The sequence below is a fragment of the Phacochoerus africanus genome, chromosome 4 (genome assembly GCF_016906955.1).
Source record: "Phacochoerus africanus isolate WHEZ1 chromosome 4, ROS_Pafr_v1, whole genome shotgun sequence".
NCBI classification, from domain to species: Eukaryota; Metazoa; Chordata; class Mammalia; order Artiodactyla; family Suidae; genus Phacochoerus; species Phacochoerus africanus.
In genome coordinates, this window is record NC_062547.1 from 71,620,799 (window position 1) to 71,633,439 (window position 12,641).

Genomic DNA, 12,641 nt, shown 5'->3' on the forward strand with positions numbered 1-12,641 from the left:
AAGGGCGAGGGAACCTGGACCAGGTGGAAGAGTAAGACCTCCTCTCCCATGGGGAAAAGAAACCCATAAGTTCACCAGATTAGAGACAGTCTGAAACCTGGAGGGTTGGGTCCCCCCCAAAGCTTAGGTTCTTCTGTGAAACCTGCAGTGGGCATGATCCTTGGAGAAGTCCCTATGGGCTCCACCAAAGGCCGCCCAAAGACAAACTTTATTGTTTAGACCAGATAAGTGAGGCTACCTTCTCTCTCGGAGCTTCTGCACTAGCAGGTGTGCATGTGTGAGAGAGAGAGACAGAGACAGAGAGAGAAGGCGAGAATGCAAACAAGGAGTTTCCATTGTGGCTCAGCGGCTTAAGAACGTGACTAGAATTCACTTGTATTCAATCCCTGGTCTCGCTCAGTGGGTTAAGGACCTGGCATTGCCGTGAGCTGTGGTGCAGATCGCTGACCCGGCTGGGATCCCTGCTTGATGTGGCTGTGGTGTAGGCCAGCAGCTGCAGACCCCTAGCCTGGAAACTTCCACACGCTGCAGGTGTGGCCCCAAAAAGAAAAAAAAAAAAAAAGAATGCCAGCAAATAAGGAACAAGATGTTAGTTTGTGACAAATGCCGTGTATATAACATAGCAGGGCGAAGTGAAGTGGTAGCAAGGGCCGAGGGCCTTTGGGAATGAATAGTTTCTCCCTTTCCCCTAGTCTCGGAAGAAGCTCCTTGAGATCCACACCCTCAGGGTTTGTTTCCAGCTATATGCAGGGATGAATGTCCTGACACACACTGCTTTGAAGGCACACTTGTGCAAGAGTCTCCGAGGCCCCTGGGATCAAAGCCCATGTGTCTCTCCTCCCTGCAGTGTCCAAGGCCCTTGGGATGGTGCCTGGCCCACCGTGGCAGCCAGTAAATGATGGATGGATGGGAGTTTCCTGGTGGCTCAGTGGGTTAAGGATCTGGTGTTGTCATTGTTGTGGTTCTGGTCGCAGCTGTGGCTTGGGTTCAGTCCCTAGCCTGGGAACTTCTGCATGCTGCAGGTGTGGTCTGGAGAATGAATGGATGTTTAGAGTTCCAGTTGTGGCTCAGTGATAATGAAGGCAATTAGTAGTTATGAGAACGTGGATTTGATCCCTGGCCTTGCTCAGTGGGCTAAGGATCCGGTGTTGCAATGAGTGGCAAGGTAAGTCACAGATGCAGCTCGGATCTGGTGTTGCTGTGGCTGTGCCGTAGGCTGGCAGCTGCGGCTCCGATTCAACTCCTAGCCTGGGAACTGACATTGGCTGTGGGTGTAGCCCTTAAAAAAAAAAAAAAAAAAAGATGGATGCTTAAGGTGTTGCCTTAGGTATGGCTCTTGGAGATGCAGACCCTGAGCCAGGGAATTGTTTGCAAACAGTTTCTCAGGAAAGTGATCCCAGGAATCATGAATGAGAGGCAACAGGGAAGGGAAGGGTTAACAAGGCTGCATTAATGAGGGTGCAGGAGCAGGCTGCCAATATGGGCAGCTGGGGCTCCACTGTGCCGGGGAGATGGTGGAAGACACAACTCCAAGTGGTTCCACCCAAGAGGCGAGGGAGTTGAAGCATTGATGCACCAGCTCCTGTCTGTCATGGCTGAAGGCAGCTCTGGAGAGGGGGATGGAGGGCGAATTAATGCCCTGGCACTTTTGACTTTCCCTGCCTGTGCGGACTGGGTCCCCAGGGAAACCGGAGAGGTCTGTTCAGTGCCTGCCGCAGATACAGGTATTTGGGTGGAATGACACACATATAATTCTTTCCAGTTGTCCTTCAGAAAGCCCGCCCACTCTACATTCCCACATCGATACTACTCAAAGTTTTTAAACAATTGTGGTAAAACACACACATAACAAAGAATTTGCCATCCTAGATTTTTTTTTCCTCACACCCCCAGCTTATGGGTCAAATCCAAGCCACAGCAGTGCCAGTGCCAGGTCCTTAGCCTGCTGTACCACCAGGGAACTCCATCCAAACCATTTTTAAGTGTATAGTTCAGTGGCACTAAGTATATACTACAGGGTTGTGCAACTATCACCATCATCCATCTTTAGAACTTTTTTCATTTTCCACAACTGAAACTCTGTCCCCATTGAACATGAATTTCCATTCCTGTCTCCCAGCCCCTGGCACCACCATTCTACCACCCATCTCTATGAAATTTAAATCCTCTGGGAACCTTATATAAGTGAAATCACCCTGACTGCACCAATTTACATTCCCAGCAACAGTATACAAATGTTCAGTTGTCTCCATGTTCTCACCAACATTTGATATTCAGCTTTCATTTGTTTGTTTGTTTATTATGCTTTTTAGGGCCACACCTATGGCATATGGAAGTTCCCAGGCTAGGGGCAGAATCTGAGCTGCAGCTGCTGACCTACGCCACAGCCACAGCAACACAGGATCTGAGCCAAGTCTGTGACCTACACCACAGCTCACAGTGCCAGATCCTTAACCCCCTGATCAGGGCCAGGGATAGAACCTGCAACCTCATGGATGTTAGTCGGGTTCATTACTGCTGAGCCACAACAGGAACTCCAACACCCAGCTTTTAAGGTTTTGTGAGTCTGAGGTAGTAATCTACAGCTGTGTAACAAATTGTCCCAAAACATAGCACTTTAAGACTACAAGCATTTATTATTATTATTATTATTATTTTGTCCTTTTGCCTTTTCTAGGGCCGCTTCCTGCACCATGTGGAGGTTACCAGGCTAGGGGTCTAATCGGAGCTATAGCTGCTGGCCTACGCCAGAGCCACAGCAACACAGGATCCGAGCTGCATCTGCGACCTACACCAGAGCTCATGGCAATGCCAGATCCTTAACCCACTGAGCAAGGCCAGGGATCAAACCCAAAACCTCATGGTTCCTAGTTGGATTTGTTAACCACTGTGCCACAAAAGGAACTCCTAAGCATTTATTATATCACATGGTTTCTGAGGTTCAGGAATCAGAGTGGCTACAATGGGTGGTTCCCTCCCCCAGCAGCCCCCAACAACTACTGATTTGCTTTCTGTCACTATAGATTAGCTTGCATTTTCCAGAGTGCTGTATAAATGGAATCATACAGTGCATGCAGTGTGTGTCTTCTTTCATTAAGCAGAAGGTTTTTGAGATTTTTCCTGGTTTCTAATGTCTATTAGCTCTTTTTTTTTTTTGGCTGTGCCCATGGCATATGGAAGTTCCCAGGCAAGGAATCCAACATAAGCCAGGGATCCAACACGAGCCAAGGATCCAACCTGCACCACAGCAGTGACAACGCCAGATCCTTAACCCATTGTGCCACCAGGGAACTCCATCAGTTTGCTTCTTTCTATTGCTGAGGAGTATTCTATTGTAGGGTATACTTTGGTTTATGTAATTCATCCCCTTTTTCTTTCTTTTCTTTTCTTTTCTTTTCTTTTTTTTTTTTTTTTGGCTGCGCCCTCAGCATGCAGAAATTCCTGGGCCAAGGATCAAGTCCAAGCCACAGCAGTGACCTGAGCCACAGCAGTGATACCAGATCCTTAATCTACTAGGCCACCAGGGAACTCCTAATCCATTTCCTGTTGATGGACCAAGTTTGTAGAGTGGTCCAAGAGAGGAGAGTCCAGAGCCCAGTGAAATGCAGGATGGGTTCAGTGTAGCCTTGGAAGGACCCTTGCACATAGAAGACAGGTGATCTAGAATGATCCAATCCAGAGGGCGGTGCCCTTTGGGGCTGTGGAGGTGCCTCTCTCAGACTGGAAGGAGGGTTCATGGGGAGAATGTGTTCTAAACACTGGCTTCCACTGGCCAAGCAGGATATTCAGTTCTGACCTTGCCCTTTATGTCTGTCTTCCTTCCCAAAACCAAATTCAGCTGTAGGCACAATTCCTGAGGCAAGAAAACCCAAACCCCTGCTTCTGGCCACATCCTAGGTAATCACAACAGGTTCACCCAGGTACCAAGTGCCACCCTTCCCTCTCCTGTACACAGAAGCTCCCTGGGATGATCCAGATGGCATGAGCTGCTGCTGCTCTGTGTGTGTGTGTTTGAGAAGGAGACAGATGGGGTAAGGGGTGGGACAAAGGGAGCTGGCTCTTCTGGAAGGGTTTGTGGGTGGCTAAAAGTCTGGGAAGAGTTGGCTTGGGGGCAGAAAGCACAGTGTGAGTATAAGCAAAGGCGCAGGAGGGTGCCTGGAACTGTTAGCAGGCTCAGGGGGGCTGAGGAAGGCCATCTCCCTTCCTCTTCACATTTCTACCCCCTCCATGCTACAGTCCCCTCTCCAGGTCCTCCATGAGGCCCCTGCACCAGTTGGTGTATCACTAAAATAACATCTCCCACTCCCTCTGGCTGGGCTGGGAAACTTCGAATGAGATCTTGTCCGCTCCTTTAAGGCACCTGTTTTTACACCCCAGGACCCCATAATCTCCTCTCCCCAAGCCGGGCTCTGCCAAGATGCTTTGCTGACTTGACTTCACGAGACCTGGGAGAATGGGGGTGCTCTGCCCTGCAGAAGGTTGGACCACCTCTCATCATCCTCGATCTCTCCCCCTTGTCTTTCTTTTCTTCCTCTTTTCCCCCAAATCTGGGGTCTACTGCTGCATGACCAGAGCTGCCTTGTCCTCCGCCACCCCAGCCCAACCAGGTAGGGGGTTTCCTAGGGCCTGCGAAAAGCCTTTGGGTAGGAGGGGAACAGAAGTCCCAGGAACCTTGGGGTGCCCGCCTCTACAGTCGCTAAGGCAAGGACCTGGCCGGGGACACCGAGCTGCTGGATTGGACGATTGGGCACGAGGCGCGATGTTCCCGCCCCCGGTTGCCAGGGCCCAGCCTATCCGCGTCCAGGAGGACCTTGGCCGCCAGGTGGTTGGGGTGGGGGCTGGGGCAGGTGTGTGTGTGAGAGTGGACGGGGAGGTGGGTTTAGGCTGGGTCCGGGACCCCAAGGAATTTCCCCACACGAAGCCCATCGGGTTGGGTGTCTGGGGTCCTCAGGCGCAGCCGCGGGGAAGCTGCCCCTCCTTCCTACGCCCACTGCCCCCCCACACACACCACGCCCTCCACTACTCAGCGCGCTGCCGCCTCCGCCTCCCGGGTCTGCATCCTGCGCGCGCGCCCCCTTCTCCCCCGCCCGCGGCCGAGGGGCTGGCCAGCCTCCCCGCGCCGCCGCCCTCCGCCGCCTCCCCTCGTCTGTCCTCCGTTCAGAGCCGCCGCGGCGCTCCCACCCGGCCCCACCCCAGGAGACCGAGCGTGGAGCGGCTGGAGGCCGGAGCCAGAGGTGAGCTCGGCGCCAGCAGGTGGAAGGCGCCGCAGACCAGGGCCCAGCTGGGGGGAGGGGACGGGCTCCGGACGCGGCTCTTTGTCTCCTGGAGCCCGTTCGCGGGCAGCCGGGGCCGCTCCTCCTCCTGGCAGGTGCCTGCATCCCTCCAGGAAGCCCAGGACGGCGCTGGGGGTTGGCGAGGGAACCCGAGATTCGTTCCCGTCCCCCTCATCTAGAACCTATGGCAGCCACCTGTCTCGACCCTGGTGGTCAGGGTCCCTGAGGGGGCGAGTGGTGGTGGTGGGGTGAATCTCCCGTCTCGGTCCCGAGAGAGAGCAGAGGCGGGGGAGAGGGTGGGCTGAAGCAGGCAGGGCCTGGAGGAAGGCGGTGAGGGTGGGACTTAGGGACAACGGTGAGCAGCTGCGCTGATAAGTGTCGGGTGGGTGGGAAGTGGATATAGGCGGAGGTTTGGGCACCCATGGGTGGCGACGCTGGGGAAGGAGCTGAGAGATGCCAAGACCCAGGTTCCTGCAGGCAGTGTAGCTGTCCAGGACCTGGGATGCTGATCTCTTTCCTCATCAGGTGCGGTATGGACAAGAGGGACAAGTCCAGGGCAGGGGTGGCCGGTCGTACGCCGGCTTCTCGCTCTCCCGGCCTTCCGACCCCCAGGCCCCCTGGATCTCCACGACCCCCTCCCCCAGTAACCAGCGCGGCTCTCCGCGTTCTGGGAGCAGCGGGAGCTGCAGGGCGAGGGCCTCTTGCAGAGCAAGCTGGTGGCATCCGGGCAACTGCTCTCGCGGACGCTTCCCCTAGGGTGGGACAAACGCGGAGCGCTGGGACAGGCCCCCGAAGCCCAGGTACTCCAGCCTCTTTGCCTGATTCTGATCCCATCTTCTTGCCCCCGATCCTCTGAGGCCCCAGCCTACCCTTTCTTTCCGGGGCACCTGTGTTGACTTAGCCTTCTCCCTACAGCCTCCAGACCCCCAGGAGCTGGGAAAGGGGAGCGAGCCCTTGCCAAGACCCCAGGTCCAAGCTGTGTCTCTAGCCCGGGGCGTGCCAGTGGACCTACCAGGTAACATGCCCCCTCTCCCCTGGTCCCTTAGGCAAAGGTTAGTGTCTTCATCTGTAATGTTTTAATTATTGTGTGGGAGCAGTTGCTCGTTACTAGGCTCATATTGGTGAAAGCTATTATTGGTTGGCAGAGGGCATATGCCCCATTCATAGATGGGGAAATGTAGGCTAGGGAGATGAAGCAAGGAGCTGGGACCCCTTCCTGTCCCCAGGCTAGGCTCCCCAGGGCAGAAGGGGCTCCGGCCCCCAGCTGAGGAATCTGTGGCCAGAGGAAAAGCCCCAGAAGCGCCCAGAAGGAGTGCCCTGAGTGCCGGGGCACGGAAAGGTATGTGACATGGGGAGGAACGAAATTCCTGGGCTATGAGGGGGACCAGCCTAGAATGATCGGTGACCCTTTGGCCTTTTTCTTTGTCCCCAGACTCTTCTGGGTCCACCCCAGCCATCCCCTCCCCGGCCATCTCCCGTCGGTCCCGGGCTGTGGGCATTGAGGTGGGTGTCCCCAGGGCAGCTCCGAGTACCCGGCCGAGACTCCCGACTGAGGCTTCGAGGAAATCAGTGAGCACCGCCCCAGAGCGCAGTGCTCCAGAGCGCAGCGCCCCAGAGTCGAGCCCTGCCGCCAGGAGGAGATCCAGCGCCGGTGGAGGCCTCCAAAGGCCAACTGCGCGCCCCGTGGGCTCTACCGCCACCCCTCTGTCCTCCCCAGCTCGCTCCGGGGTCTCTCAGACTGGAACACCTCGGGCTCTGGGGCATCCTTCGCAACCCAAGTCCAAAGGACTGCAGGCTCTACGCCCTCCGCAGGCCACACCCCCAAGGAAGAGCGCGGCTCCTGTGAAGGGCCTTACTCCTCCTTTGGCCACATCCTCTCTTCCCTGTCCCACCGCAACGCCTCCCGGAATCACTGCCGCTCCAGTGCAGGGCTTGCTCCCACCCTCTCCACAGACCACACCCCCTTCCCCGGCCCCTATCTTTCATTTGGCCACGCCCCCTCAACTAGCTCCTCCTTCCTCTGCCCCACTCTCTCTGCAGACCCGCCCCTCTCTGCCGGCCACACCCCCCTTGCAAGCTCCACCCACACACCTGAGTACATCCTTTCCCGAGGCATCCTCCTCTTCCTTGGCCACGGCCACTTTTTTGACTTCAGTCTGTCAATCAGTTTCACCTGTTCTGCAGAGTAAGCCGCTCACTGAGGCTTCTTTGGCTTTACCCCCGTTTCCAGCTCTACCCTCTCCCTTGGCCACACCTCCTTTGTCTAGTCCTCTACCACCAGCCACTGCCCCTCTACAAACCCCTCTATCTCTAGGAACATCTCTGAGGAACACGCCCACTCCCCTAGCCACACCCCCTCTGCAGGCTCCTTCCGTTCTGACCACGCCCCCTTCTCTGACCTGTTCTACCCTATCTCCACCTCTTCAGGCCACGCCCCATGCACTGACTACACCTCCCACACAGGACCCTCCCCTGGCCACATCCCCTCCTCAGTCCTCTGCCCCTCAGATCACATTCCCCTTGCAGGGTCCTCTCCCTCTAGGATCGCCGTCTTCTCTGGCTACTCCTCTGCTACAGACCCCACCTCTGACCACTCCTTCTATTCAGGCCACGCCTTCTATACAAGCCTCATCTCTGGCCTCACCACTTCTGCAGGTCCCTCCCTCTCCACTGGCTGTGCCTCCTCCACACACTCCATCTTCTCTGGCCACGCCCCCTTTACAGGTTACTCCTTCTCAGATTCTGCCCCCTCTGCGGGCTCCACTTTCTCTGGGCTCACCCCCTCTGCAGACCACGTCTTCTTTCCTGGCTATGCCCCTTCCGAAGGTCCCTCCTTCTCCTTGTGCTTCACCTGCTCTGCAAGCCCCTTTCTCTCCCTCTGCTTCACTCCCTCTGCAAGACCCGCCCTCTCCCATGGTCACGCCCCCTCCGCGGGCTCCGCCTTCTGCGGCTTCGCCCCCTCTTCAGGCCCTTCCCTCTCCCTGTGCTTCACCTCCTCTGCAAGCCCCTCTCTCTCCCCCTGCTTCACCCCCTCTGCAAGACCCGCCCTCTCCCATGGCCACGCCCTCTCCGCGGGCTCCACCTGCGGCTTTGCCCCCTCTTCAGGCCCCTCCCTCTCCCCGTGCTTCGCCTGCTCTGCAAGCTCCTCTCTCTCCCCCTGCTTCACCCCCTCTGCAAGACCCACCCTCTTCCCTGGCCACGCCCCCTCCTCGGGCTCCTTCGTCTCTGGCCTTGCCCCCCTTGCAGGCCCCTCCCTCTCCCCCTGACTCACCCCCTCTGCAAGCCCCACGCCGGCCCCCAACCCCGGGACCCGATGCTCCAATCTCGGGGCCACGGCTGACCCTGGCGTTGGCTCCGGGCCCACCTCCACCGCCCTCGCGCAGCCCGTCCAGTACGCTGAGTGGCCCGGACCTGGCGGGCCACAGTAGCAGTGCCACCAGTACGCCGGAGGAGCTGCGCGGCTACGACAGTGGGCCGGAGGGCGGCGCTGCATCCTCCCCGCCTGCCGATGCAGAACTCGCCGCCTGCCACCCGGCTGCTTGGAGCCGGGGTTCCGCTCCGCCGCTGGCCATCCGCGGCCCCCCAGGTACTCAGCCCTTAGACCCTGCAGAACAGTAGGAGGGGCGAGGTCTAGGGATGGGAGGGGGCGAGGTCGGAGGCGAGGCTTCTCAGCTCGGGGGCGGGGCAGTTGGGTCTGGGGCGGGGCTGAGGGAAGGGGCGTGCTCTTTGTGGTAGAGGCGGGGTTTCCCGTTGGCCATTCCCTCTGCCCAGCCAGGCGCCTCTCCCCACAGGAGCGCCCCTGCCTTGGTCTCCTGCGGCCGGGTCGGGCTCTGCTGACGGCTTGTGCACCATCTACGAGGCTGAAGGACCAGAGTCGGCGACCTCCGCCACAGGTGCACTGGATCCGGGACCCGGGCCTGGCGCAGGCGGTGCAAAGGCGGCGACTGCGGCTGGGGCCGGAGCGGCTTCACGGGGCGCGAAGCCGGCGCGCCTGGGCGAACTGCCGCTGGGGGCGCTGCAGGCGAGTGTGGTTCAGCACCTGCTGAGCCGGACGCTGCTGCTAGCTGCAGCCGAGGGTGCCCCGGGTGGCAGCAGCGGTGGCCCAGGGGGCGCAGGGGGTGGCGGCAGCGCGGGGGGTGCCCGTAGTGCCCTCAGTGAGGCCGAACTGGGTCGCTGGGCTGAACTATTGTCTCCCCTGGACGAGTCCCGCGCCAGCATCACCTCGGTCACTAGCTTCTCCCCAGACGACGTGGCTTCCCCACAGGGTGACTGGACCGTAGTGGAGGTGGAGACCTTCCACTGAGGCAGACCCTAGCCCTGCCCGCCCACCCCACCCCACCCCACCCCACCCCTGGCTTAGGATCCGCCCCTCAGGTTACACGTTACACCTCTTTGTTTTAGATTTGCCCCTCCCCTCCTCCCGGAGTTCGGGCCCCTTGTGGATTGGCCTCAGTCCCCTAGAGCTCTAGAATTTTGGTCCAGGTTCGCGACCCACCCACACCTTTGGCTAAGGCCCTCCTCTTGAGACTCCCTGCCCCTTTAGCCTAGGACACGCTCCCGCTCACCTCGAGTCCGGTCCCTCCCTCGGCCAAGGCCCTGTCTGGTGTCCAGTGTATTGTCTACAGCGCACAGCCCAACTTTGCAATAAAGCCCAAACACTGAAGCCTGTTTACTTTCGCCTTTGCGTCGCGGGCTGATGGCTTTCAGCTGTGGAGTGGACTTCCGGGGCGGTGCGAGGTGCTGGGCCAGGTGGTGCTGGCAGCTGTGCACAAGAAAGAGTAGGTTGAAGCTCTGATTGAAGGCCTTCCAGAACACTGCGGCCGTGCGTCTTCTCCACCGAGAATAGAGGCGTGTGAGGAGATGCTGCCAAGTTCCCATGATCCAGCGCAGCACACCCACCCATGTGTGACAACCTAGGCGTTTTCACACCCAAGTTCTGGCAGCAGGGTTAGGTGCAGGAGGAGCCCAGGTAGGGCTTTGTGACCAAGTGAATGAGTGTGGCACGGCCAATTGACTAAGCTCTTCCCACACTCCTCCAGGGTAGCAGCAGGCACTTCTAGGGGTAGGTGGAAGATGTATGGGAAGGGCATGTTTGGATCCAAGGCAAGGGTGGGGGATCCGTTCCTGAGGTCCCTCCTCACAGTGTGCATGCACCCCCTTATTTTGCAGGCCCTGGGGTAGAGGAGGGAGATAGGGGTGGCCTGAGACCAAGGGCCATCTCAGGTCCTTTCAGGGCCTCCTAAGAGGGCACACAGCTCTCTTCTCACCAAGGAGGCTGCAGTGCAAAAGGTAGGCCTGGGAGTTCCCGTCGTGGTGCAGTTGGTAATGAATCCGACTAGGAACCATGAGGTTGCGGGTTCAGTCCCTGCCCTTGCTCAGTGGGTTAAGGATCCGGCGTTGCCGTGAGCTGTGGTGTAGGTTGCAGACGCAGCTTGGATCCCACGTTGCTGTGGCTCTGGCGTAGGCTGGCAGCTACAGTTCCAATTGGACCCCTAGCCTGGGAACCTCCATATGCCGCGGGAGTGGCCCAAGAAATGGCAAAAAGACAAAACAAAACAAAACAAAACAAAACAAAACAAAAAAAAACCCAAAAGGCAGGCCTGCAGCTAGGCCCAGCACTCATGAAGAGGATTCCCTGCCTCCTGCGTGGACTCTCCCAAGGCTGGGCGGGGGATCGGGAGTCTTCACATTGCCCGCTGTCCTCCAGGTGCCCTCACCCTGTCCCTCTGTTCTTCCCAACCATAGGCCTCACCTTTCACCCCACCAGAGAGTGTCCTCCCCAAGCCCCTCCAGGCAGGCCTCCTTGCCTGTGCCCCAGAGTCAAGAGTCCTCACCAACAAATGTCTCCTCCAATCAGAATTCCTTGCCCTTCCTCCCACAGTCCAATCACCCTGACCTAGGACCCCTTAAGCCCCAGCCCAGGCCCTTCTTCCCAAGGACCCCTGCGTGAAATGCATCACCTGGGCCCTCCTTCTCTGAGGGTGGCCTGCTTCACACCAAGAATGACAGAGGCTTGAGGGGAACCACAATCCCTGGGGCAGGTAGAAGGACAGAGCAGGGCCCCATTTTGGGCCTTCAGCTCTCTGCTCCTAGACCTGGTTCTAAGCCAGTTAGTTTCCCATCAGACACGAATCACTCAGCCCTGCCTGTCCCCATGAAGCCACTGCCTTCCAACCTCGGGTCTGAAGAGAAATTGGCCCTGGTCCAGTTGGACACTGCCACCTCCACCCCTGGGAGCCAGTTAGGTGGCAAACCACACAGTTTTCCTTTCTAAGCTGGACCCTGGTGAGGACCCAGGCACCCTTGTTTCCAGATGCTGAGATGAGTCCGAGGGTAGGGGCTGGCTCCTGACATGCTGGGCAGCCAGGGGCCCAAGGCTGACCCCCAAGAGGTGGTAAGGCAGAACCTCAGACAGTTCTCCCAAGGCCCTGCCTCAGCCTGGGAGCCAGCTGGGTGGAATTACACCATGGGAGCAGGAGAGGCAGATAGCAACTCTTGGGGTCTCAGTGTTAAATCTGTGTGGTGGGGAGTTACTGCTGTGGCACAGTAGGATAAGGATATGGTGTTGCCACAGCGATGGCTTGGATTTGATTCCTGGCCCAGGAACTTCCATATACTGTGGGCACAGGGTGTTGGGGGGGATCTGTGATGGGAATGGTGCAGGGGCCTACAGGCTGTTGTGTGAGGGGACAGTATGTGCAACTCAGCTGTCCCAGTGCATCACCAGTGTCCTGCTCTACTGCTTGGCAGGTGTCAGGCAGCAGAATTGGGGACACTTTGTGGGACTATACTGGGTGTAGGGGCAGGGTCTGGCTGGCCTCTGGTTGGACCCAATCATTATTATTATTACTGTTATTTTTTAGGGCCTCACATATGGCATATGGAAGTTCCCAGGTTAGTGGTTCAATTGGACATTCAGCTGCCGGCCTATGGCACAGACACAGCAATGCAGGATCCGAGCCAAGTCTGCAACCTACACCACAGCTCATGACAATGCCGAATACTTAACCCATTGGGCAAAGCCAGGGATTGAACCTGGGTCCTCACGGATACTAGTCGGGTTCATTACTGCTGAACCACAATGGGAACCCCTGGCTGGACCCAGTTAAATGTCTCTTCCTGGAAGCCTTCCCTTGCCATCCCTGGCTCTTTCCCCTATGCTCACTGGGACTCCAGCTCAGCTCCATGGGCAATCCCACAAAGGACTCTTCCTCTCTGGCCTGCTTGCCCCAGGGGAGCCCCAGCTACACTGGCCTTGTCATCTACCCAACCCTGTAGTCCATCTGATGGTTTCCCTCTCAGCTCAGCCCTCCATGGCTCCTCAGTGCCCTCAGTTCAAGGTGCAAACTCTCAGGACTAGAGAAGCCC

General features: G+C 57.8%; 1 protein-coding gene across 2 annotated transcripts; it reads left to right on the plus strand.

Annotated features, from left to right (window-relative positions):
* The first annotated feature begins 4,861 nt into the window (after nucleotides 1-4,861).
* Nucleotides 4,862-9,936, plus strand: PRR36 (proline rich 36). 2 transcript variants are annotated; one of them, XM_047777198.1, is made up of 6 exons: nucleotides 4,862-5,234; nucleotides 5,799-6,073; nucleotides 6,189-6,288; nucleotides 6,500-6,612; nucleotides 6,706-8,859; nucleotides 9,065-9,936. In XM_047777198.1, exons 2-6 carry the CDS (start codon nucleotides 5,806-5,808, stop codon nucleotides 9,574-9,576), a joined length of 3,147 nt encoding a protein of 1,048 aa, XP_047633154.1. In that variant the 5' UTR covers nucleotides 4,862-5,234; nucleotides 5,799-5,805; the 3' UTR covers nucleotides 9,577-9,936. The 2 variants fall into 2 exon arrangements, with proteins under 2 accessions (XP_047633154.1, XP_047633153.1); XM_047777197.1 differs by lacking the exon at nucleotides 4,862-5,234 and having other exon boundaries at nucleotides 5,586-6,073.
* The last annotated feature ends 2,705 nt before the right edge of the window (nucleotides 9,937-12,641 follow it).